This window comes from Rhineura floridana, chromosome 5 (assembly GCF_030035675.1).
Source record: "Rhineura floridana isolate rRhiFlo1 chromosome 5, rRhiFlo1.hap2, whole genome shotgun sequence".
Taxonomy (NCBI): Eukaryota; Metazoa; Chordata; class Lepidosauria; order Squamata; family Rhineuridae; genus Rhineura; species Rhineura floridana.
The window spans coordinates 187,927,710-187,953,730 of record NC_084484.1 but is presented as its reverse complement, the minus strand read 5'-3'; the positions used below and the strand labels follow the sequence as shown (position 1 = coordinate 187,953,730).

The following is a 26,021-nucleotide window of genomic DNA, read 5'->3' as shown; positions in this document are numbered from 1 at the left end:
GGTGTCTCTCTCCTCCCGGACACCTTCCATGCACAGGGGGTTGGTTGGCTGGTTTTGACGGAGGAGCATGCCAACATGCTGCCACACACTTGCACCCGGCAATCCTGTGCCGGCCTCTGAAGTGGGACAGTGCAGGCCCAGGTTTCCTGCCTGCCTGAGATCAAGGTCTCCCTCGCTCCCTCCCTGCAGCACCAAAGGATCCCGTTTACCCAGCAGGGGTCACTGGGAAGGCTCTGCAGGGAAGCAACCACCTCACCAAGTGAGGCGTTGGCGGTGGGGTGGCTAGGGCTCCACCCCCTCCTCCTCCTCCTCTGCCCCCCACTCCCGCATCTGCCACTCCAGGTGCTCCAGACGCAGGGCCATCTTGAAGGCACTGGACTCCAGCCCGGCCAGGACTCGCGCCAGTTTCGTCTGCAGCACATCCAGGCCCTCCTCGAGGGCCGCCGTGCGCCGCATCTCCTCCTCCTGCTGGGCGATTTCCGCGGCCTCTGCGTTGACATCCAGCTTGTCCATCTTGAGCAGGATCTCCCGGCCTTTGGCCTCCAGCATGGACTTGGCATTGGGGAACTCGGCCAGCACGTCCTTCAGGTCCTCCTTGGACAGGCAGAAGAGGTCGGAGAAGCCAATGCTTTTGATGTTGGCCGTGCGCCGGTTCCCGGACTTGTTCCCTGGAGGGCGGAGGAGAAAGGAGGTGGTCTGGGGCACTGAGAGCCCCGCTTGATCTGGTGACCCTTCCTGGCCCTTGAGCTGTGGGGGCCAGAGGGGTGCAGAAGGGCACACGTCGGGGTAAGAGGCAACCGGAGCCGGGAGGTTGGGGCGAGGGGAGGAAGGAGGCCATGGGACGGGATGGGGGGCGGTGGAGGATCACTGTGGGCAGCAGATGGTGCGCCTGAGCAGGGATCTCGGGGCCTCAAACTCACCTTCACCCTCGGGATGTGTGTGGGGTGGGAGGAGGAGTTTCTGGCTTCTCCCTTCTCCTCCCTGGCTCTAAGTCAGCATCTCCAAAAAAGTTGGAGCAAGAAAAGGCTGCTGGGGGCACCACGGCCGAAGAGGAGGACCACCTTTGAAGATGGTTCGGAAACTTCTGCTAGTGTAGAATCGGCAGCCAGATTGCTGACTGAGGCAGGTTGCTCTACACATAGAACACCAGTTCTGGCACAACTGCACTGGCTGCCCATTAGCTTCCAGGCTCAAGTCAAAGTACCGGTTTTGACCTATACAGCATTACACGGCTCAGGACCCCTCAACATCTCAAGGACGGCCTCTCCCTGTGTGACCCTGCATTCGTCATCAGAGGCCCTTACTGTGCCCTTCCACAGGAGCCTCGGAGGGTGGCAACACAAGAATGGGACTTCTCAGTGGTGGCCCCTTGGCTATGGGATGCTCTCCCCTGGGAGGCCCGCCTGGTGCCTACTCTGTCCATCTTCAGGCGCCAGGCAAAGACCTTCCTTTCTCTCAGGCCTTTGGCCCTTGATGTGCGCTTTTGCTGCATTTTGCTTGGGTTTTAAGTTTTTATATTGTATATTTTAAAATCTGTTTTATGTGTTGCAAGTTTCTACTGTTATGAGGCAACTAACAAATAATAATAATGATAACGAAGATGATACCTCCCTGCAAGGGGGCATTTCCTCTGACTTCCCCCTTGCAGCCTTTGGAACCAGCTTGGCCTCTGCCCAAATCCACCAGCGCTCAGCTGCAGAGCTAGCTTGGCTATTTGTGGGCCAGGAGGAGTTGTGGAGCCCCTCCCCCAGTGGCTGCCTGTTTGCCAGAGGGAATCCATGGGGTGGGAAAGGGTCTCCCTCGTTCCCCAGTCCTTAAGCAAGCTGAGCCCATCACGGAGAGGCTCCCTTCACCCACACCCAAAGACCCTCCTCGGAGCCCTTCCCTGTGGACCAGACTGGCTCACCATGCAGGCTGGCTTGCTCGGTCCATCCCAGGGAGGGGGTGCAACTCTGCAAGCAACACCTAGCATTTATTAACTGCTAACTACATGCATCTCATATGTCACCTTGCTGTAATCCTCACAACAGGTAGGCCAGTATAGTTACATAGGCTGGGAGAGGGAGGTTTGTGTTAGCAGTTGGGATGCACCTCAGCTTGATGGGGTACAGCCAATGGAGCAGGACACCTCCAGGTGGCCTTCCTTCAGGTCCCAGACTGGTACTCTTAGGGTTGCTGACTTCATTTCCTGACTCCTCCCTCGTTCTTCATCCCACCTCGGGAGGGGAGACCTTTGTTTCTCTCCCTCTCCAGCAGCAAGAGATCAAAGGCCAAGCCTGGCTCTACTTCAACTTTGCTAGCCAGGACTAGGAACTCTTTTCTATGCAAGGATGCATTTCCCATAATAAATTAGCCATTCTTGTTTCCCAGGACAAAAGTCTCTGTGTGACTGGAACCAAAGGGAAGGCGACATCACATGGCACTCACCATGCAGTGCCACCTTCAGAGCTGTGCGCGCAGGGCAGCTCTGCTAAGTTGACCCAGCAGTTTGTCTGTGGCCAAGGCTGGGCTTGAACTGGGGGTTTCCTGGTCCAACATAGCTCAGCCTCTGGGCCATGCCCAGCAGCAGCTCTCAAGGGCAGGGAGGCGATATGCGGCCGGGGGACCCCCCATTTCTTCCTCTCCCCATTCGCCACTCACTCACCTTTGATGTTGATGATGCTTATTTCCCCGAAGTACAGCCCCTCCCCCAGCACGGCATACTGCGTGACGCCATCGTCGGCCACCACCGCCAGCTGCCCCTCGCGGATGAAGTACATCTCCCGCCCGATGTCGCCCTTCTTGCAGACGTATTCTCCGGGGCTGTAGACCTGTGGCTTCAGCTTCAGCACCAGCTCTTCCAGCAGGCTCTGCTCACAGCTCTGGAAGATCTGCACTTTACGGAGGGTGGGCAGGTGGACGCTGATGGCCACCTCGGCCCGCAGGCGCTCAGGCAGGTGCTGGAGGATCTCCAGCTCATTGGTCATCTTCTTGTTCATCTGCAGGTGTTGGTACCAGTCGACAACCCGGCGCTGGAGGCGGCGGTTCACACAGTGGGTGTGCAGGTAGCCCTTCACCAGATCGGAGTTTGGGAAGAAGGCCTCGTCGGCCTGGTTCATGTTGGAGATGACGGAAGTCATGCTGCCCATGATGGTGGCAAAGCCCATGACCGCTAGCAGGAAGTCCACGGCCATGAAGAGGAACTCCTCCTCGCGCTGGGGCATGGGGGTGTCACCCACTGTGGTCAAGATGAGCGTGGAGAAGTAGAAGCTGTAGAGGTACTGGCGCAGGAGCCGGTCGAAGCCGGTCGTGCTGATGTTGGGGTAGACCCACTCGTCCACCCCATAGCCAATGTAGCCAGAGAGGGCGAAGTAGATACAGCTGTTCCAGTGGATGGTGATGAAGACGTACAGCATCAGCTTGGTGATGCGGAAGGAGTTGGGGTGCGCCGTGCGCGTCTCGATCCGGTCAAAGGCCTCAAAGAGCCGAGGGGTCCGCAGGAAGCGGTTGGCCCGGACTGCTGGCGTCCCCATCCCCAGCCACAGGTACAGCAAGTCCGTGGGCAGGACCGAGATGAGATCCCAGGGAAAGGAGGAGGACCGCAGGTAGCGCCGGGAGATCTGGCTCCAGTCCTGGACCAGGATCCCTTGCTCCAGGAATCCTGGCAGAGGAGGAAAGGAGGCAGATCACAATGGGTGAGGGGGTGGGGGTGGGGAGACCCAGTGGGGGAAAGGGGGCACTTGGCCTGTCTGGGCACCTCGGCCCCAATGGACAGCCCTCCCCCCCGCCTTGCCTTATTTATTTATTTATAAAAACATTTGTATACTGCTATATATACATATACATACAATAAAAACCACACAAACATTTAAAGTCAGAGATCATGGACTATCACAGAAGGATGTTTTCTTAATTGCCTGCCTAAGCCTGACAGCTTTGCCTTCCTAGGCCCGTGAAACTCTGTCAGGCTGCCCTGAAAGCAACAGGGGAAGTGATGGAGATGATCAGGCTGCCCTGCTCTGCATCCTTCCCTGAGCCAACCACTCTTCAGACGGCCCCTTTCCTCTCCAGATGCAGCACTGGCCCTAGAGAAGATGGCACATCCACTGCATCCGGAGAGTGCCGCTTAGGAAGAATTGGCCAGGTGCTCCTTCCTGCCTGAGGCCTGGCTCTGGAATTAGGAAGGTAGGCAGGTGACTTGTGCCTAGTCACACCATTGGACCATCCAGCCCAGTTTTGTCTACACCAATGTTTTTTCAGCCTTGGGATCCCCTGATGGTATTGAACTACAACTCCCACAATCCCTGACCGCTGGCTAAGCTGACTGGGGCTGAGGGGAGCTGAAGTTCAACAACAACTGGGGACCCCAAGGGTTGCACTGGCTGACAGTGGCTCCCCAGGGATTCAAGGGGTTTCATGAAAGAAAGGACTCTCAGGTCCAACAGGAGTGTAGGACTTGTAGTTAGTTACCTGAACCAGTGGGGGTGCTAGAGAGAAAGAGAAATGTTTGCGTTCCTCTCATTGATGTCCTTGTGACCTTGTTTGTTTGTCTGTCTCTGCCTCATCTCGGGCCACACTCTCTCCTTTGTTCTTCCCCCTCCCTTTTATGACCACGTGTCTCTGAGCTGCTACTCAGAGATGGATATCTAGGTTAGTAATGAACAAACCTTAACTTTTCTTTCTCACCTTTGAGAGCATAAGTAGAGCTGCAGGATCAGGCCAAGGCAGCCGCTCTAGGCCAGCATCCCATTCCCACAGTGGCCAACCAGATGCCCCAATGGGAAGCCCCCCAAGCAGGACTTGAGTGCAGAGAGCACTCCTCCCCCCTGCGGTTTCCAGCAACTGGTTATTCAGAGGCACTTTCTGCCTATGGAGGCAGGGCATAGCCATCGTGGCTAAGAGTAGCCATTGATAGCCTTGTCCTCCTTGACTTTGTCTAATCCTCTTTTAGAGTCTTCCAAGTTGGTGGCCATCACTGCCTCTTGTGGGGAGAGGACTTTCTTCTGTCTGCCCTGAACCTTCCAACATTCAGCTTCATTGGATGTCCACAAGTTCTAGTGTTATGAGAGGAAGAAAATCTTCACTCTATCCATTTTCCTCATGACAGCCATAATTTAATACACTTCTATACACTTGGCTTTTCTCTAAAGGAAAAAGCCCCCAATGCTGCAACAACCTTTCCTCATAGGGGAGTCACTCAGTCCCCTTGATCATCTTGGCTGCCCTTTTCTGAACCTTTTCCAGCCCTACAATACCCTTTTTGAGGTGAGGCGACCAGAACTGCATGCAGTATTCCAAATGTGGTTGCACCATAAATTTATATAATGGCATTATGATAAGGCAGTTTTGTTTTCCGTTCCTTTCCTAATGATCCCTAGCATGGAATTTGCCTTTTTCACAGCTGCCGCACACCAAGTCAACATCTTCACTGAGCAATCCACTATGACCTCAAGGTCTTGTTCCTGGTCAGTCACCACCAGTTCAGACTCCATGAGCCTATAAGTGAAGTGAAGGTTTTTTTTACTCCAATATGCATAATTTTACAGTTGTTTACAATAATTGCCTTTGCAATTTTACCACCCATTCACTCAGTTTTGAGAGGTCCTTATAGAGCTCTTCACAATCCCTTTTTAACAATCCTGAACAATTTAGTATCATCAGCAAATGTGGCCACCTCACTATTCACTTCTAATTCTAGGTCATTAATGAACAAGTTGAAAAGTACAGGTCCCAAATACCGATCCTTGAGGGACTCCACTTTCTACAGCCCTCCATTGGGAGAACTGTCCGTTTATTCCTACTCTCTGCTTTCTGCTTCTTAACCAATTCCTTATCCACAAGAGGACCTCTCCTCTTATTCCATGGCTGTTAAGCTTCCTCAGAAGTCTTTGGTGAGGTACCTTGTCAAAAGCTTTTTGAAATCCAGGTACACTGTGTCAACCAGATGCAACTATACTTTCTACCAGTTTTCTTGGGACAGACCTAAAGCTTTCCAGGTTCCCCTGTAGATCCGTTTTTAAAGATTGGTGTTACAATGGCCACTGTCCAGTCTTCAGGTATGGAGATGCATCTGTGGGACAAGTTATGCATTTTTGTTAGGAAAAGCAGCAATCTCACATCTGAGTTGTTTGAGAGCTCTCAAGTGGATGCCATCCGGACCCTGCAATTTGTCAGTTATTTTGTCTATTACGCCCTTCATCTCTTGTCACCACTATCTACCTCAGTTCCTCAGACTCCTTTCCTGCAAACGTTAGTTCAGGCACAGGGATCGGCCCCTATCCTTCAATGTGAAGATGGATGCAAAGAATTCACTTTGCCTCTCTGCAATCTCCTTATCCTGCTTAAGCACACTTTTGACTCCCTTGTCATCCAAGACTCCAACTGCCTCCCTAAATGTTCTCTTGCTTTGAATGTATTAAAGAATTTTTTGTTGTTGACTTTTATGTCTTTAGCAATGTGCTCACATTCTTTTTTGGCATCCCTTATTTCCTTGCATTTTTTTGCCAGAGTTTGGGTTCCTTTTTATTCTCCTTATTCGGACAAGACTTCCATTTTTTGAAGGAAGCCTTCTTGCCTCTAATAGCTTATTTGACTCTGGCATCCTCTGGGCCCTGGTGGTACCTTTCCTGATCTGCAGTATACATCCCAGTTGAGCTTCTAATATTGTGTTTTTAAACAACTCGCAACTATTGTGTTTTGGAGTGATTTGTCCCTCTGAACTTTGCCTTTAGACTTTCTTTTTACCAATCCCCTCATTTTTGGGAAGGTTCCTCTTCTGAAGTCAAATGTGACCGTGTTGGATTTTCTTGGCAATTGGCCATTTACATGAATGTGTAGTTAAATAGCACGATGGTCACTGCTCCTAATTGGTTCGACAACATATCTTGCACCAGGTCCTGGGCGCCACTTGAGACTAAATCCAGGGTCGCTAGCACTCTGTTTGGCTCCACGGCCAGCTTTTCTAGGGCACACAGTCATTTAGGGTATCTAGAAATTTAACGTCTTTACCATCACTGGAACATGCATGTAGCCTGTCTGTGTCAGGGTAGTTGAAGTCACCCATGACTACAACATTTCCTAGTTTGAAGTCACCCATGACTACAACATTTCCTAGTTTGGATGCTTCCTCGATTTCATTTTTCATCTCAAGATCTCCCTGAGCATTTTGATAGGGGGGACGATAAAATGTCCCCAGTACTAAATTACTCTTGGGGCTTGGTACCACCACCCACAATGATTTTGTGGAGGGGTCTGCCTCTCTGGGGGTTTCTAGCTTGCTGGATTCAATGCCCTCTTTCACGCATAGAGCGATACACCCTTCCTTTCCTAGTGGTCCTAACAGACTGATTTGTTGCAACTGCTGTGTAACTCTGCTGACTTTCAATACAAGAGATGCTTCTCCACGGTAGAAGAAAATGCTCCCAGCCAGACTCAAGCCACCACAGGAGATCCAGCATCTTCCTAGTGGGGAAGGAACAGAGGCTCTCCAGGTGGAAATGGGAGCGAACTGAGTGGGGTGACTCATCCCCAGCTCCTCCTCCACCCCCCACAACACTATCTCTTGATCATCCACTTTTGGCTTGGCTTTGCTCTCCTCAGTCTGTGTCTTCCTTTCCAACCCCTGGAACAGCCCCCTCTCTGCCCTCCACCTCCCCACGGCTCACCCTCTTCCTTGCCTCCCCAGTCCTCTCTCTTGCCCAGCCTTGAAGGAAGGGAAGACTGCTAGGGAGGGATAGGCTCACTGCCCATTCTGTACAGCACCCTGCGCACTGATGGACCTGAATGCAGGGGGAGGATGTAACAGGCAGGAGTCTTGACCTTTGGTGACATCTTAAGGACTGGCAGATTGACAGAGTGGAGGCAGGATGCCCCCAGATACCAGCTGCGGGGAATCACAAGTGGGGAGAGTGCAGCTGCGGCTGTTGGCTCAGGTCCTGCTTGTGGGGTTCCCTCTTGGGGCATCTGGTTGGCTATTTTGAGGACAGGCTGCTGGCCAGGATGACGGGGACCCTGGCAGCCTGAACCCGCTGCTGCAGAGCTCTGCTGATGTCCCTATGGTGGTGGAATCTGCTCCCGCGGATGGCAACATGTGCCAGTCACAGGCATGGCCTCAGTTGGCAGGCAGAGATGATGGGGTACACAGAATGACACTGTAAGGGGGGGCAGAAAGAAAACCAGGACTTGCAAGAGGGAGACAGTTGCCTTTTGGCCCCACTGTTTCTGCCCAAGGGGATGGTGTCAGTGGGCTTGCAGAAGCAAAAACAAAAAAAATAAGGGGAAAAATTCTGAGTGGGGGTCCCACCCTCATGGCCTAATGAGGACCAAATATGTTCAGTGGACACTGAATCCTGACCCTGGGGATAGAGGGATGAAAAATGGGGAGGGGGAACAGGCAGATGGAATGGTTTACCCTGCTAGAGGGCATGGCTGGATGGGGCCCTGGACTGGAGCACCCCACGCGGCAACTTCTCGTTGCAGGTCCCACATGCACACCTGTGTCTGTCAGCCGAGGGCAAAGCGTCATCCCCCACCTGATGGTGCTCTCTCTCTCTCTCTCTCTCTCTCTCTGTGGCCCATGAAGATTTCTGCCACAAGGCCCCTGCTAAGATGCCACCCAAGGGCCCTGCAACAGACCAGGGTTTGCCACTACATCACACAGGGCCCTCACTATGAGACGCATGGCTGGAGAACTGAGGGAAGCTGTTTCCCTTCTCTGGCCCCTGGAGCTGGGGAAGAAGAACTCTCCCCTCCCCACCTGAGTCCCTGCCACATCCACAAGCAGAGGGTCCTCAAGGCCTGGCATCCCCAACTTGCATGCAGCAGCCCCTGAGCTGCCTACATCCTGGGATGGCAGAGAAGGGGGAGGGGAGAAGCCCTCTCTTTGGGGCAGGAACAAGGCCCAGGGAGCAGGAGGGGCAGAGGAGAGGGCCAAGGAGACCAGGCACACCCTCCCCCTCCCCCCCAGTCCTCCTGAGCATCCTTACCGGACCAGCTTTACCAGGCCTTCAAAGCTGGTCCCCCAGGCACCTGGTTGGCCACTGTGAGAACAGGATGCTGGACTAGATGGGCCACTGGCCTGATCCAGCAGGCTCTTCTGATGTTCCTATGTTGTTATGTTCTGGGCAGCTGCTGCCCCCTTGTGGGCGACCGTGTAACTGCAGAGCACAACGGAGAGAAACCGAGCGGGGGGGGGGGGGGGGCTGGGAAGGACTGGTCCATCAGGCTCCGTCTTGGCTCTGCACGGTTTCAGACAAGGCTTCTTGTCCAGCCTGGCCTGAAGGTGCCGGCCAGTGGCGCAGCGGCAAATTCAGAAGTGCAGGGTCCCTTCGTGACAGTCACAGCTGTTGCAAGCGTGACAAGAGCAGCTCCCCTTTGGTCCTCTTTGCCTGGAGGGAGAGAGAGAGTCCTCCCAGCTTCCTGGGCTGCCCCTGACCTGCGCCCACCTTTTCTGTCTTCTTTCCGTATAAATTGATATGTCCCAGGGAGCTCTTCGCACCTCTGACTCCCCTTCCTGTTTCTCTCTCCTCTGCTGACCACCAGAACAGAAGGAGCCATGTTCTCTCTGACTCCTCTAGCATGGGGGCACCGTCCAGCACGGCCACGGCAGCCTCCGCCTTAGTCAGCAAGACAGAAGCCGCACCTTTCCCGTCCAGTGTGTGAGTCTATGAATGAAGGAGTCTTTTCTTGTTTTGAAAGTCTAAGCGATTTAAAGCAAGGTAAAATCTCACTTTCACTAGGGTAAAATCACCCCCCTGCAGCACAGAGCACTGAGTGAGCTGTTGTTGTCATCGTCATGTGCCTTCAAGTCGCTAGGACTTATGGCGACCCTATGAATCAGCGACCTCCAAGAGCATCTGTCATGAACCACCCTGCTCAGATCTTGGAAGTTCAGCTCTGTGGCTTCCTTTAGGGAATCAATCCATCTCTTGTTTGGCCTTCCTCTTTTTCTACTCGCTTCTGTTTTTCCCAGCATTATTGTCTTTTCTAGTGAATCAGGTCTTCTAATGATGTGTCCAAAGTATGATAACCTCAGTTTTATCATTTTAGCTTCTAGTGATAGTTCTGGTATAATGTGTTCTAACACCCAATTATTTGTCTTTTTTGCAGTCCATGGTATGTGCAAAGCTCTCCTCCAACACCACATTCAAATGAGTTGATTTTTCTCTTATCCGCTTTTTTCACTGTCCAACTTTCACATTCATACATAGAGATCGGGAATACCATGGTCTGAATGATCCTGACTTTGGTGTTCCGTGATACATCTTTGCATTTGAGGACCTTTTCTAGTTCTCTTATAGCGAGCTACACTAAGCTAAACTCTGCTAATTTACTAAAACTGGCACCTGGTTGGCCACTGTGAGAACAGGATGCTGGACTAGATGGGCCACTGGCCTGATCCAGCAGGCTCTTCTTATGTTCTTATGTTCTTAAACTCTAACTGGTATACTAGCCATTGGACAGCCATCAACAGCCACGCTCCCTTGTCCCCTTTACTTAGTTTCCATTTCTCTCTGTGTCCACACTCTACAACAACTACAACAGATGTCCCTAGCAGGCAACATGAAAGGGGAGGCTGTGTGTTAGCTACTGAGAAGAGTCTTCTCGGTGGCCAACTCACCTCCTTTCACTCTGATTGGCTCCAATCAGCACAAAATGACAAGGACTCTTCTCACTGGCTAACAGGCTCCCCTTTCATGCTGATTGGCTTGTAGATACGGACTTGCCTGGGACTCTGCCCCCCAAAAGGAAGGAGTCTACGGTGGCCCCAGAGGACTACACTCCTGGATGCCATTGGGGACCAAACCTGGTGCTCTTCCACTGAGCAGCCGGTGGATGCAGATTCACCGCCCAGAGGATGATGGGGGTGGGCGATGCATTCTTCAGCAGGGATTCAGGAGGGCAGGAGGAGGAGGGAAGGGAGCTCTGGGCATTGAAGATGGCATGACTGACCGGTGTGGAAGTGCACCCCGATGTCCAGCAGGTACAGCAGGTCGCAGAGGTAGTCAAGGGCCAGCCACACATACAGGTACTTGCGCTGCAGGTCAGGGAAACAGGACCTGAGGAGAATGAAAGCTCTAACCAGGCCACTACAGCAGCTGCAGGGGAGGGGTGGGGTTAGAGGACAGGGTCCCCTCCAATCCCTCTCCCTTTCCCCTTGCTGCTGTGGGGCCCTGTGGACTCTAGCCCCTTGATGCCTGCTGTGGGACCCTCCACCAGCTCCTCTCTGTGCTCCAGCCCCCTTTCCCCACAGGGGCTCCCCAAATATCACATCCTCAGTGTCCGGCAACCCTCCCTCCCAAGAGAGGCCCCCCGAACCCAACAGCCCAAGAACTGCTTTCCCATTTAGACAGAACTGATGATTTACACTGATTTCACCCAAAGGCCTTTTTGCTGTTTGTTTCTCCCGCCTTCCTGCCCCCCCCCACCGTGCTGCATTTTGTTTTAAAGACCTATTCCTGTTTAATAGTCTGTCTTGTGGGTCCTGAGTCAGTCAGCTTGGCTTTCCTTTTTTTTGGGTGGAAATGTGGGCAACACATCCGAAAACAAGCGGAGAAAGGAAGAAATGTTGAAATCCGTGGTTTCTATACCTTTCCTTCCTTTTTCCACTCCCTCCTTGGGCAATGCATGTGTGCACCTCTAGCCAGAGACAGTGGCCAGGGCAGGGACCAGCCCAAGCGCACCCCTGCTCCCCCCTCCCCCCCAATCACCTGCAGATGAGGATGATCCAGTTGTACAGGATGGGGGCCACCATCACGTTCAGCCACAAGGAGTGACAGTCTCCGGATGGGTCCAGGATTCGCCTCTTCTCACTGTGGTCATTGCTGGGGTGGGAGGAGAAGGCAGGCGGAGGAGTCAGAGGAGAACAGAAACAATTGGGGGAGGGGGAGGCAGGTGAAGGGGGAGCCTGGACACTTGCAGGGGGTCAGATTCGCAAGTGGCTGATGTAGTCCAAAAGATCTGGAAGGCGCCACGTTGGCAACGGCTGATTTAAGGAGTTCCTTGGAGACTGGCATGGCCACAGCCATCGGTCACTCACAGAGCATGATGCCCAAAAGGAGAGGGGCTGGAGATAAACCTCCCTTCTGCCCAGTGGCGAGTGAATGGCACTCTGCACATGCTCATCATCCACATCTCTTATGATCACTTCAGCCTCCCCTGGGCTGAGCCCTGGCGCAAAGAAAATGAGGCCGGGCCGAAATAGCCCCAGCGAGGAGCCTGCAATGTCCTGCCAGTGGGCCGGAGCCCCAGAAGAATCCTGTGGAGTGAAACATGTGGAATGCCTTGGAATGCGCGGAGAGGCAAGGGGACCTTGGGGCCAAAGAGAGATGGGCGTGGCCCTTCCGGGGCTCTCCTGGCCATTGGCCTGGAGGGGGTGGCCCCGCTGGAAAGGCCTTGCTTGGCCACGCCCAGTGTCCAGCCCTGAGACCCACCAAAACACGGGCCCGCTCAATCCCCCCAGCAGGGCACAAACCTGCCACCTGCAGAGATGATGCAAATGAAGGGCTCCCTGCCCTTGTTGGGGATGGATCAGCAGGGAATGAGCTGCAGGGGGAGGAGGGGAGCAAAGATGCTGCAAACAGGAACATATATTCTGCCACCCTCTTCCTCATTTCCTTTGGGAAGGGCGCTTAGAAATGTCTGGAAATATCTGGAATAAACAACCTGTCCTTCAGGGTAAACTCTGGCCTTGCAGACCCTCTTATTGGACCCCCCCCCCCGGGTAGGCCAGTGGGGAAGGACCTCACTCCTGAGGCCTCTGGGATGGAGGGGAAGAGGAAAGGTCGGGTTCAAACCTGCTGACTAGTTTCATTTTAAACCTGGACCTGCAGCCCTGGGAGTGTGGCTGGCGCTGGACTTAGCCAGGGAGAGCCAGCCCCCCCTCCTCGCTCCCTGCGGAATCGGGCCAGAAACACTCCCTCAGCCTAGCCTCCCTCACAGGGTTGTTGTCGAGGAGCTAGGTACGCTGCCTTGACCATCCTAGCAGGAGGAGGGCCTGGGAAGCAGGGCCAAATCCACTCCGGCTACCCCATTGTCAGATGAACCCCTTGGTACTCCCACAGCGCCTGGAAGGAATCGACCTCTGGCTCCAAGGGTGTGGGCCCCTGCCTGCCCCTCCTCAGGCCTCTGCCTGGTACAGCACCTGGCACATCTCCTGCTGGCCTGGGGCTCCCCCTCCCCTCTTGCCCCCTGGGCCCCCCAGTACTTGTCTTGGCGTGACTCGGCAGGAGCTCCCCCCACTTACTGCTGCTTGGGGGCAGCTCCAGAGGTGCCCCCCCTGGTTTTGATGAGCTCGGCCTTCCCCTCCTGGTCCTTGGCCTGGCCTCTGAAGAGCCGGGCCAGCCTGTTCATCTCGGCAGAGGCAGGCTGCAGCCTCCTGGTCCAGCCTTGCCTGCCCCACAGACCGCTCCCCCTCCCTCTCCCTCTCCCTGCGTGTGCAGCCAGGGGCCTCAGATCATAGCAACGAGGTGGAGAGGCTCCCACGGGGCTCAGCCGCACACCTGAGCCGGAGGTGCAACCCTAAAGCGCCCAATCAGGGAGGATGCGGCGCTGGTGCCGGGCTGATGAGGGCCCTGGGGAGGCCCCGAGCAGTCCGGGGGGGGGCAGGGAGCGGCTGCCAGGCAGCTGTGGGGGGGGCCTTGCCCTACAGCTTCTGCTCCGGCTGTGGAGCAGCCAGAGATTTCCTGGTTTAGCTGGAGGGCTCGGAAAGAGGGCAGGCTGAGACCCCCCCCACACAAGTATGACAACCCCCCCCCTTTGGTGGGACCTTCCAGGGTATCTGCTATGACCTGCTACGCGACATGTTCATAAATGACCTGGGGTAGCTGGTGGTGTTGTGGAAGGCCTCAAATCGGGAGCTCAGCTGGCCAGCCCCCTGCACCACCAGCACTGTGGGCAGTGGCCCAGCCAGGCCAGGCTCCCTAGACCAGGGTGGGATGGGGTGGCTGGGACGGACCTGGTGCCCTCCGGACTCCAGCTCCCATTCTGGCTGGCACTTATAGGAACGGCAGCCCTTAAGCACATCTGCACAGCCACAAAAACTTTTGTTATATCATATTGTAAATTTTATCTGGACAGTCAATAAAAGATTACATATAAACATCTGCACAGCCACGGATCTCTCCCCTGCCCCTCCCAGACTCTCTGGGTCATGGGTGACCCCAGGATGCAGCCCTGACCCACGTGCTGCCAGCTGACCCTACAGCTTGAAGATGTCACCTGACTTCAGCAGCCAGTGGAGGGGCAGCAGACCCTGTAAAAGCTTCCCTTGCTCTGAGCAGCCTGTTGTTTCGATTTGCAGTGCAGACCTCCCTCCCCTCTCCTGGCTTGCTTGATCCAGTACCTGACCACCAGCCCGTGCGTGACCAGGTACGACTCCTGCCTTCGGCCCACCTGAGGAGGAGCACCTTTCTAGGTCTGCCTTGCATCCTGCCACAGCCACAGGCCTGCCTAGTGGGGGAAGGATGCGTTTCCAAAGGACACTGAAGGGTTCTGTCTCTCAGGCCGGTGGTGCAGGGGCTTCTTCTTGCAAATGGACAATTTCTGCATGTGAAGACGCTTCTCCCCAACCAGAGGAGGAGATGCAAACCCCAGGACCAGACCCTGCACTGAGGCCAGGCAACAGCAGCGCTGTCCCTGCCGTCACCCTCCCTGCCTGTCAGGCCTTCCTTTAAGGAGCTCAGGATGGCAAACACATTTACAACAAAACATTTCAACAACACAAAGCATTCTGAAAACAATTAAAAACATTCTAAAAAGAGTTGCGGATTATTTATTTATTTATTTATTTTGTATCCCGCCCTTCCTCCCAGCAGGAGCCCAGGGCGGCAAACAAGGCACTAAAAACACTTCAAAACATCATAAAAACAAATCTTAAAATACATCAAGACAAAGTGTTAAAAACATTTTAAAAACTTTTTAAAAAGTGTTAAAAACATTATTAAAAACATATTAAGCAATTCTGACACAGACACAGACTGGGATAGCTCTCAACTTAAAAGGCTTGTTGAAAAAGGAAAGTCTTCAAAAGGCACCAAAAAGATAGCAGAGATGGCGCCTGCCTAATATTTAAGGGGAGGGAATTCCACAGGGTAGGTGCCACCACACTAAAGGTCTGTTTCCAATGTTGTGCAGAACGAACCTCCTGATAAGATGGTATCTGCAGGAGCCCCCACCTGCAGAGTGTAGTGACTGACTGGGTGTATAAGGGGTAAGACGGTCTTTCAGGTATCCTGGTCCCAAGCTATATAGGGCTTTGTACACCAAAACTAGAACCTTGAACTTGGCCCAGTAGCAAATGGGCAGCCAGTGCAATTCTTTCAGCAGCAGGGTGATATGTTGGCGATACCTGCCCCAGTGATCAGTCTCGCTGCCGCATTTTGCTCTGTCCAGTGAGCTCTGGGTTGCCAGGAACAGTCCCCTTCAGCCATCAAATGCCTAGGAAATGGGAATGTTTTCTCAATGTTTTCTGGTGGAATGGAGAAAACCAGTGGGATACGGTTATCCCTGGATATAAACTATATCGGAAGGACAGGGAAGGACGTATTGGTGGCGGAGTCGCTCTATACGTGAAAGAAGGCATTGAATCCAGCAAGCTCGAAACCCCCAAAGAGGCAGACTCCTCCACAGAATTGTTGTGGGTGGTGATACCGTGCCCCAGGAGGGACTTAATACTGGGAACGATCTATCGTCCCCCTGATCAAAATGCTCAGGGAGACCTTGAGATGAGATATGAAATTGAGGAAGCATCCAAACTAGGAAATGTGGTAGTAATGGGTGACTTCAACTACCCGGACATAGACTGGCTGCATATGTGTTCCAGTCATGACAAAGAAGCAAAGTTTCTAGATATTCTAAATGACTATTCCCTAGATCAGTTGGTCATGGAACCGACCAGAGGGACGGCAACCCTGGACTTAATCCTCAGTGGGGACCGGGACCTGGTGCGAGATGTAAGTGTTGTTGAACCGATTGGGAGCAGTGACCACAGTGCTATTAAATTAAACATACATGTAACTGGCCAATTGCCAAGAAAATCCAACACGGTCACATTTGACTTCAAAAGAGGAAACTTCACAAAAATGAGGGGATTGGTAAAAAGAAAGCTGAAAAACAAAGTCCAGAGGGTCACATCACTCGAAAATGCTTGGAAGTTATTTAAAAACACTATATTAGAAGCTCAACTGGAGTGCATACCGCAGATCAGAAAAGGTACCGCCAGGGCCAAGAAGATGCCAGCATGGTTAACGAGCAAAGTCAAGGAAGCTCTTAGAGGCAAAAAGTCTTCCTTCAGAAAATGGAAGTCTTGTCCGAATGAAGAAAATAAAAAAGAACACAAACTCTGGCAAAAGAAATGCAAGAAGACAATAAGGGATGCTAAAAAAGAATTTGAGGAGCACATTGCTAAGAACATAAAAACCAACAACAAAAAATTCTATAAATACATTCAAAGCAGGAGACCATCTAGGGAGACAATTGGACCCTTGGATGATAAGGGAATCAAAGGTGTACTAAAGAACGATAAGGAGATTGCAGAGAAGCTAAATGAATTCTTTGCATCTGTCTTCACAGTGGAAGATATAGGGCAGATCCCTGAACCTGAACTAACATTTGCAGGAAGGGATTCTGAGGAACTGAGACAAATAGTGGTAACGAGAGAGGAAGTTCTAAGCTTAATGGACAATATAAAAACTGACAAATCACCGGGCCTGGATGGCATCCACCCGAGAGTTCTCAAAGAACTCAAAGGTGAAATTGCTGATCTGCTAACTAAAATATGTAACTTGTCCCTCGGGTCCTCCTCCGTGCCTGAGGACTGGAAAGTGGCCAATGTAACGCCAATCTTCAAAAAGGGATCCAGAGGGGATCCCAGAAATTACAGGCCAGTTAGCTTAACTTCTGTCCCTGGAAAACTGGTAGAAAGTATTATTAAAGCTAGATTAACTAAGCACATAGAAGAACAAGCCTTGCTGAAGCAGAGCCAGCATGGCTTCTGCAAGGGAAAGTCCTGTCTCAGTAACCTATTAGAATTCTTTGAGAGTGTCAACAAGCATATAGATAGAGGTGATCCAGTGGACATAGTGTACTTAGACTTTCAAAAAGCGTTTGACAAGGTACCTCACCAAAGGCTTCTGAGGAAGCTTAGCAGTCATGGAATAAGAGGAGAGGTCCTCTTGTGGATAAGGAATTGGTTAAGAAGCAGAAAGCAGAGAGTAGGAATAAACGGACAGTTCTCCCAATGGAGGGCTGTAGAAAGTGGAGTCCCTCAAGGATCGGTATTGGGACCTGTACTTTTCAACTTGTTCATTAATGACCTAGAATTAGGAGTGAGCAGTGAAGTGGCCAAGTTTGCTGACGACACTAAATTGTTTAGGGTTGTTAAAACAAAAAGGGATTGCGAAGAGCTCCAAAAAGACCTCTCCAAACTGAGTGAATGGGCGGAAAAATGGCAAATGCAATTCAATATAAACAAGTGTAAAATTATGCATATTGGAGCAAAAAATCTTAATTTCACATATACGCTCATGGGGTCTGAACTGGCGGTGACTGACCAGGAGAGAGACCTCGGGGTTGTGGTGGACAGCACGATGAAAATGTCGACCCAGTGTGCGGCAGCTGTGAAAAAGGCAAATTCCATGCTAGCGATAATTAGGAAAGGTATTGAAAATAAAACAGCCGATATCATAATGCCGTTGTATAAATCTATGGTGCGACCGCATTTGGAATACTGTGTACAGTTCTGGTCGCCTCATCTCAGAAAGGATATTATAGAGTTGGAAAAGGTTCAGAAGAGGGCAACCAGAATGATCAAGGGGATGGAGCGACTCCCTTACGAGGAAAGGTTGCAGCATTTGGGGCTTTTTAGTTTAGAGAAAAGGCGAGTCAGAGGAGACGTGATAGAAGTGTATAAAATTATGCATGGCATTGAGAAAGTGGATAGAGAAAAGTTCTTCTCCCTCTCTCATAATACTAGAACTCGTGGACATTCAAAGAAGCTGAATGTTGGAAGATTCAGGACAGACAAAAGGAAGTACTTCTTTACTCAGCGCATAGTTAAACTATGGAATTTGCTCCCACAAGATGCAGTAATGGCCACCAGCTTGGATGGCTTTAAAAGAAGATTAGACAAATTCATGGAGGACAGGGCTATCAATGGCTACTAGCCATGATGGCTGTGCTCTGCCACCCTAGTCAGAGGCAGCATGCTTCTGAAAACCAGTTGCCGGAAGCCTCAGGAGGGGAGAGTGTTCTTGCACTCGGGTCCTGCTTGCGGGCTTCCCCCAGGCACCTGGTTGGCCACTGTGAGAACAGGATGCTGGACTAGATGGGCCACTGGCCTGATCCAGCAGGCTCTTCTTATGTTCTTATGTTTAACTTAACTCAAGTTTATTGCAGTCAAAGACCCACAGTACATACAAAGAACAGCATATAAAAGGAGAAATAAAATGAAAAGACAATAAAACATTAAAACAGAAACAAGGTAAAATTGCATCAATACGAGAACTTACAATCAAGAGGGCAAGGATATCCGTATTTGTTGGAAGGCATGGATAAACTTGGCAACTTGCAGGGAGATTTCCCTATCAGAACCAGCCAACAGGTAAGATAATATGGATTCTGGAGGCTTATATGGGTACCTTGCCAGAAGAGGGGAGAGGAATTTTTCCCTTAATAGGGAGTATAGGGGGCAGTTTAAAAACGAATGCTGAAGGGTTTCAATGGGACCCATACCACAGGGACAGAGGCGTTGTTCAACGGAAAGACCAGGGAACCTCCCGCTCGGCAATGCAGAGTGTAGGGAATTGAATCTGGCCTTGGTAAAAGCTAGTCTGAATTTGGGTACTGTAAAGAAATCTAGATAGGGGGCAAAGTTTCCGGGGTCCATTTTTAGCTTCAAAAAGAGGGGAGAGCATACTTTAGAGCCTCTATCAAACGAAGATTGCAGATTGGAGTCTCTAAGCCGAGACCGAATTTGGGCTTTTGCCAGGGTGAGTGGTTGAGATGCTAGGAATTCCCCAGAGAAACCTAATTGCAAAAATTTCGCAAATTTTTTTTTGCTCCAGTTGGATGTGAAATCGTCGTTCCAGAGGGCAGATATGTAGCCTGGCTGCGGATTATAGGCACGGACGGCCCAAAAATTTACAGCCATCAGCCATGCCGTGCATTCCAGAGATGCAAGACCACACTCTAACCTAAGAGCTGCAGAAGCGACGCATCTCGGTACACCGAGCACCCTGCGTAGGAAGAGGGAAAGGACTGCTTCCACTGAGGAGTTAAATGAATGTATCCATATAGGGGCCCCATAAAGAATCTGAGGGATGATTTTAGCTTTGAAAACCTGGATAGCGGCTGGCACATACTGCCCCCCTTTGGTGAAAAGGAAACGTAGTACACCCTTGACTGTATTATGAGCATTCTTGATTGCCACTCTAATATGAGTAGTCCATGTCAACGTGGAGTGGAATATGATTCCTAAGTACCTGAAGTGGGAGACCTGTTCAATTTGGTGACCATTAATTGACCAGGGGGAGATTGTTTTCCGGTTAGAAAATACCAGGATTTTGGTTTTAGAGTAGTTGATAGTCAATCGATTGTCACTACAAAAAAGCATGAAGGCTCGCAGCATTCGCTTGAGACCCACTTTGGAAAGGGAAAGAAGAGCCGCGTCATCTGCGTACAGAAGCAGAGGGCATCTTACATCTGCGATTTTGGGGGAATGAAAATCCTGAGAGAGACAAAATGATCTCAGGTCATTTAAATAAAGATTGAATAGCAGGGGAGCTAGCATGCACCTCTGTCTCACCCCCTTGTTAGAGAGGATGGGGTCGGTTAAACCTCCCTCTCGGCCGCAGCGTACACGTAGAGAGGTGCGCTGATATAAGTTGTAGATCAGGGTTAGTAGCCTTTTGTCGATGTTAGTGTTTGCTAGTTTGAGCCATAGATTGTTTCGTGGGATTAAATCAAAAGCAGCTTTGAGATCCACAAAGGCCACTTATAGACCGTTGCCTCTTAACTTACTGTATTTTTCCACCAGGTGACTCAGTACAAGGCAGTGATCGAGAAACCGAGCAGCCTTTCCTAAACCTGGCCTGCTCTTTGCCTAATATGTCATATTCCTCCATCCAGGCATCAAGCTTTTCTTTCAGGTATTCAGCGTATAATTTGCCAATGACCGATAATAAGCTGATTGGCCTGTAATTAGAAGGGTCCTCTCTATCTCCCTTCTTAAATATAGGCACAACTATTGCTTTGCTCCAAGATTCCGGAACGTGGCCAGTATTGTTGATTTTAGTAAATAGATTGGCTAAAATTGGCACCCACCAGTCTGGAAATTTTATCAACATTTCTGACGGGATATTGTCAGGGCCGAGCGCCTTGTCCGCCTTCAGAGCAACAATCAGGGCTTTTACTTCTTCCTGTGTAACAGGAGGCCATGGCAGGAGAGCCAAGGGATCGGGGGGGGGGGACAAAGGGACTTTGGTCCACGTGTCGGACTTCCGCAAACATTTCAGTGAAGTACCATTCCCAAATCTGGGGGGGGATATTACAGGGTGCTATGAATTCGGTGCGGGAAGCGTTAGAGATGATGGCCCAGAAGCTTTTGGAGTCTTTAGATTTCGATACCCGAATTAAGGTCTCCCAGTCCTGCTGTACAGATAGCCTTTTCTTAGTAGTCAGCAGGGATTTGTATTTTCTTTTGATGTCATAATATTCAGAGGGAAGCTGGGTAAGATTTTGCTGATGGTAATGCTTATATACGTTCCTCAGCTGTAATTTTAAGGCCAAACATTCCCCATTGAACCATTTCGCATTACAGCTAAAGGTTTTTTTGGGAGCGAGCTGTCTAGGAAAAAGGGCGATGTTTAAATTGGAGATTAAGGATGAGTACTCATCTAGAGCTGACTGGGAATTATTGGCTTTCCTTAAATTTTCCCAAATGGCCATGGCCGGAGGGGAAAAAAGGAAATTTTCAGACTTAAGGGCCAGCTGTGTCGACCATCTGGTCCTTCTGCCCTTAAAATGCTTGCCACTAAGAGTAGGGTTATGGTAGTTAGCTAGCCTGGAGTTCTTGGGGCAAACACACTCAATGTTGAGCGGAAGGTGGTCACTGTTTTGTCTATTTCCTACTTTGAAAGCAGAGATCAAGTTAAATAGTTGAGGGGCGATCATTGCATAATCGATAACACTGCTTCCGCGGGAGGAAATATAGGTGTATTCCGCACTGGCGCCTAGTTGTTTGAGGCCATTTAATATGGTCAGATTATGATTACCAACCAAGCGAGCTAGGCATATTCCCCCATAATTAATTTTGGTGTCCTTCGAGTGCCTGTTAGAATTAGGGATAAGGTGGTCACAATTTTCACCCCCCCATAACCTTGATGACAAAAGAGCATTATTATTTGGACCAATCCTCACGTTAAAGTCCCCCATGATGAGCAGATGTGCTCTGGGGTACTTCGCCTCCAAATCTAGCAAATAATTATCAAGCTCCTCCCAAATCAGGTCCGTATTGGAACGCGTATAATTGGGAGGCAGATAGACATTAATACACAGGACCGAAAGGGCATTAAATTCTAGGCACACTGCCATGGCCGTTGAATGCAAGGGTTGAAGATCTCTAACTTGGATAGCCAGTTCAGTGGAAATCAAAATTGCCAAACCCCCCGCTGGTCTACCTCTCCTGTCTGCTGCAAATGTAGCTGGCAGGTGTCTGGAGGAAAAGCCATCCAGGAAGCGTTTACAGGTTGCCCAGGTCTCTTGGAGAAATATTACATCAAAGTTGTTAAGGTAAGAGGTCAACTCTGGGTCACTTTGTTTACTGTTCCAGCCAGCTATGTTCCAGGAGAGGAAATGCAAGACAGCGGAGGGTGAATGTCAATTAAGGTCCAAGATTCTGTTTAGGGTTCCCATGTCGTCCCGAAAAACTGCTCCGTTTTTACGGCAGCTGGGATTAATAGATCTAGGAACCTTTGCTTCTAATGAGGTCGATCTTGGCCTGATAGGAGTTCCTGTTTCCTCCACAAATTTGGTGATGGAAAAAGCTCCTATAGCATCGTTTGAAGGAGCGGGTGAGGATATAAGTGACTCACTACAGTCTACAGCTCTGAGTCGTTGGATCAGAAGATGCAGCTTGGAGACAAGCACCGATCTCTCAGAAGCTGGGAGCTGGACGTAGAGCTCCGTGAGTTGAAGCTCCTCTGGTTCTAGTTCCTGTAGGAGAGCAGGCATCAATAATGGCACGACTGCGGAAGGGTATTGTGGCTTCAAAGGGTCAAGGGCCTGCTGGGCGTTGTGCATGTAGTTGTTGGTCCTTGGGGGGGTCTTCAGAAACGGCCGTGCTGCCGAACAAGCTTCGCGGATGAGATCTGACTAACGGCATTGGAGGTGCAGCGTTAGTATAGTATCTTTGTATGAATATACCCTTTCCTTTTAGGCCGCCCCTTGCACTAAGAATTTGGTTGGCTTCCTTACTGGAGTGCAGAGCTTGGAAAAGTTACTTTTTTGAACTACAACTTCCATCAGCCCAATCCAGTGGCCATGCTGGCTGGGGCTGATGGGAGTTGTAGTTCCAAAAAGTAACTTTTCCAAGCTCTGCTGGAGTGACAAGTAATAATCAGGCGCCAATCCCACACATTGTTGGAGATTTTGTTCATTGATCTGATGAAGTTTGTTCACCATGAGGCACACGTCGCCTGACGGAAACAGTTATCCAAGAATGGAATACTCGGAAAAAGGGGGCGTTACAGATGACCAACTTGTCCGGTTGCAATGTCAGGTTCCACCTTGTTGAGTATCTTTCAATTAACTCAGACCTTTGCTCCGAGTGGTCCCTCAGAGTAGACTCAGATTCTGCCATGTCCTTGACAGAGGTAAAGCTCTGAGAATCTGGCGGAGACTCCATCAGTGGCAGCAAAGATTTTCTCCGGATAGCCTGGCAGTGGGCATTTGATGAATCCTTCTTCATTGGAGCGTCCAATTGTTTGAACAAAGGCTTAAAATTCATCTTATTAGAGTTATTGGGCTTGCTGTTCTTAATGTTTTTCGATTTTTTTGATTGGTTGGTGTTTAAAGCAGGAGTGGATTTTTTCTTCCTCTTTCTGCCTCTGTTTTTGCCCGTGTCTGGAGCCGCGCTATAGGGCAGTTCAGATCTATTGGTAGAATTTTCTGCAGCTGTTCTTCCACCGCTCGGGGGCGCTAATACTTCCACCAACGTGGTAAGTAGATTGTTTGTTTCTGAAATATATGCCTTGACTAGCTTCATTTCCTCAAGAAGGGGCTGCCAGTCTTGGGCAGAGTCTGAAGAAGGGAATCCATCCTTTTCCCTTTCACTCTCAACTGGGGTTATTGATTGTCCCATGAGAAGGCAGTAAGAGTCAATGGTAAGGATTTCTGAGGGTGGCTCATGGTTTATTACGCTCGAGGAAAAATTTAAGCCTGCATCCTGCAGTTCCTCTGCGAGGCTTTTGGCAGCTGGAAAGGTCGTATGGAGTTTAGCAGAGAGGGGATGTGCTGCAGTCCATTCATTTTCCAACCATATGTTCGTGGAGCTGGATAAGGGTTCAAAAGGCACCAAAAAGATAGCAGAGATGGCGCCTGCCTAATATTCAAAGGGAGGGAATTCCACAGGGTAGGTGCTGCCACACTAAAGATCTGTTTCCTATATTGTGCGGAACGGACCTCCTGATAAGATGGTATCTGCAGGAGGCCCCCACCTGCAGAGCGCAGTGATCGACTGGGTGTATAAGGGGTAAGACGGTCTTTCAGGTATCCTGGTCCCAAGCTGTATAGGGCTTTGTACACCAAAACTAGTACCTTGAACTTGGCCCAGTAGCAAATGGGCAGCCAGTGCAATTCTTTCAGCAGCAGGGTGATATGTTGGCGATACCTGCCCCAGTGATCAGTCTCGCTGCCGCATTTTGCTCTGTCCAGTGAGCTCTGGGTTGCCAGGAACAGTCCTCTTCAGCCATCAAATGCCTAGGAAATGGGAATGTTTTCCAAATTCCCTCTAAAAGTGAACAATGAGGGAGACAGACACACCTCACTGGGGAGGGCATTCCACAAACAGAGCCACCACTGAAAAGGCCCTGTAACGGCTCAGGACCAGGGGCGGCACCACCAATAAGGCCCTGCCTTGGGTCCAAGATGGTTCATTATGTTAGTTTTCCCCTCAGATGCCTACACAATTTTGGCTCACGCCACGTGTGATATAAGTGAAGTTTGGCAAAGAAGAGCAAGCTACCTTGGCCTCCCGGGAGAGACTGGGCAGCTGGATGCGCTCTCCTCTCCTCACAAGCATTTGTCTTAGATCCTGGGAAAGCACCTCTGTTCGGAGAGAGAGGGGCTCTAAGGGGAGTGTGATGGCAGCCTGCCTTGAAGCTCTGACCCAAGTGGCCGTCCTAGAAGGAATGGAGGAAAAAGCCTCTTTCCACTATAGTCACAACCGCAGAGGCTCATCCACCAACACGGACAATGCCACCAACAGCAAACAACACTCCGTCACTGCCTACAGAGCAAAAAAAATGAATGGACAGAAATTTAACCTCTGTTACAGCAGCATTCAGAAGCCCATTTCAATGCCCCAGGGAGATTGGCACCTGGTTGGCCTGGGCTAGATGGGTCCCCACTGGCCTGATCCAGGTGGTGCTGCTTCTGATGCTCTTAGGACATCTTGCAGCGCACCCCAATGTTGCCATTCCCCAGGAAAGGAACTTTAAAGGGAGAGTCCATCAGGAAACAGCTGGATTGGCATTTAGGAAGTTTGATTCCATTTATTTAGACCTGAATTGAGACAATTGTCTCCTGTTCCACTAATTAATCCTGTCTTGCTAATTAATGTATCAAATCTAGGATGATTTGTCACTAATTACTGCTTTTTCTGAATGGTCACTGTTTTTATTAATCATTTATGCCTTTAACAGAATTTTCACTGCCTGGACTTTTTGCATTTCCTTGCCAAGTTAACAGTAAGCCCAAGTGCGTATATTTACACTTGCCAACTAATGATGTGTTACACATCTGACAAAGTGGGCTCTAGTCCACAAAAGGTTTCGACATAATAAATTTGTTACCCGTCTTTAAAGTGCCATTAGAGCCAGTGTGGTGTAGTGGTTAGGGTGCTGGACTACGACCTGGGAGACCAGGGTTCGAATCCCCACACAGCCATGAAGCTCACTGGGTGACATTGGGCCAGTCACTGCCTCTCAGCCTCAGAGGGGGGCAGTGGGAAACCACCTCTGAATGCCGCTTACCATGAAAACCCTGTTCATAGGGTCACCATAAGTCAGAATCGACTTGAAGGCAGGACATTTACATTTCTTTAAGGTGCCATAAGACTTGCTTTTCTTAAGGGACCTGCCCTTAAGAAAACAAAGGGTAGACTTGTTTTTCCTGCCAGAGGGTTACACAGTTACTGACCTGCACATTTTACAGGATGTTAGGAATCCTAGAGAATTTGGCAGGGGCTACAAAAGGATCTCTCTAGGGTGGGTTCAATGGGCATTAAAAAAATTGCAAATTTGGTCAATGTAAGCGAATGTACAGTAATGCACATTGGGACAAGCAATAACAACCATTATCTAATTTTATTAATTGTATTTATTTATAAAAGTGTATGTCTATGCAATACATACTGCCTATTACAATCTGTCTCAAGATGGTATACAAGCTAACATGCTAAAACTCAAAATGGTAAGTCACTTAAAATGGAACTGATTACCCAAAGGGCATCATCCATTGATTCCTGACATTTTTATTTATTTGATTTCTTAGTCGCTCATCTGGCTGGCTACCCAGCCACTCTGAGCGACGTACAAAGCAAAAAACATATAAAACATCAAAAACACCAAACACTAAGCAAGAAAGCTAAACAATAACATAGAGACTAACTCAGTTACAATAAGGCTTCTCATCTGTATAGTCCAAAAAGTGCGCCTTCAGATGGAAACTCGTGATATGAGTCTTCCCACCCTTGCACAAAGACCGGTGTGAGTGAGAGTCCATATGCAAGACCGAAAAACAACACCCCCTCTAAATGCTAGAAGGGA

General features: G+C 50.3%; 1 protein-coding gene across 1 annotated transcript; it reads right to left on the bottom strand.

Annotated features, from left to right (window-relative positions):
* Window positions 1–282: 282 nt before the first annotated feature.
* Window positions 283–13,329, bottom strand: CNGA4 (cyclic nucleotide gated channel subunit alpha 4). Its single transcript, XM_061629759.1, has 5 exons — window positions 13,223–13,329; window positions 11,688–11,801; window positions 10,930–11,036; window positions 2,645–3,640; window positions 283–668 (listed from the first exon to the last, which is right to left on the bottom strand). Exons 1-5 carry the CDS (start codon window positions 13,327–13,329, stop codon window positions 283–285), a joined length of 1,710 nt encoding a protein of 569 aa, XP_061485743.1.
* Window positions 13,330–26,021: the final 12,692 nt, after the last annotated feature.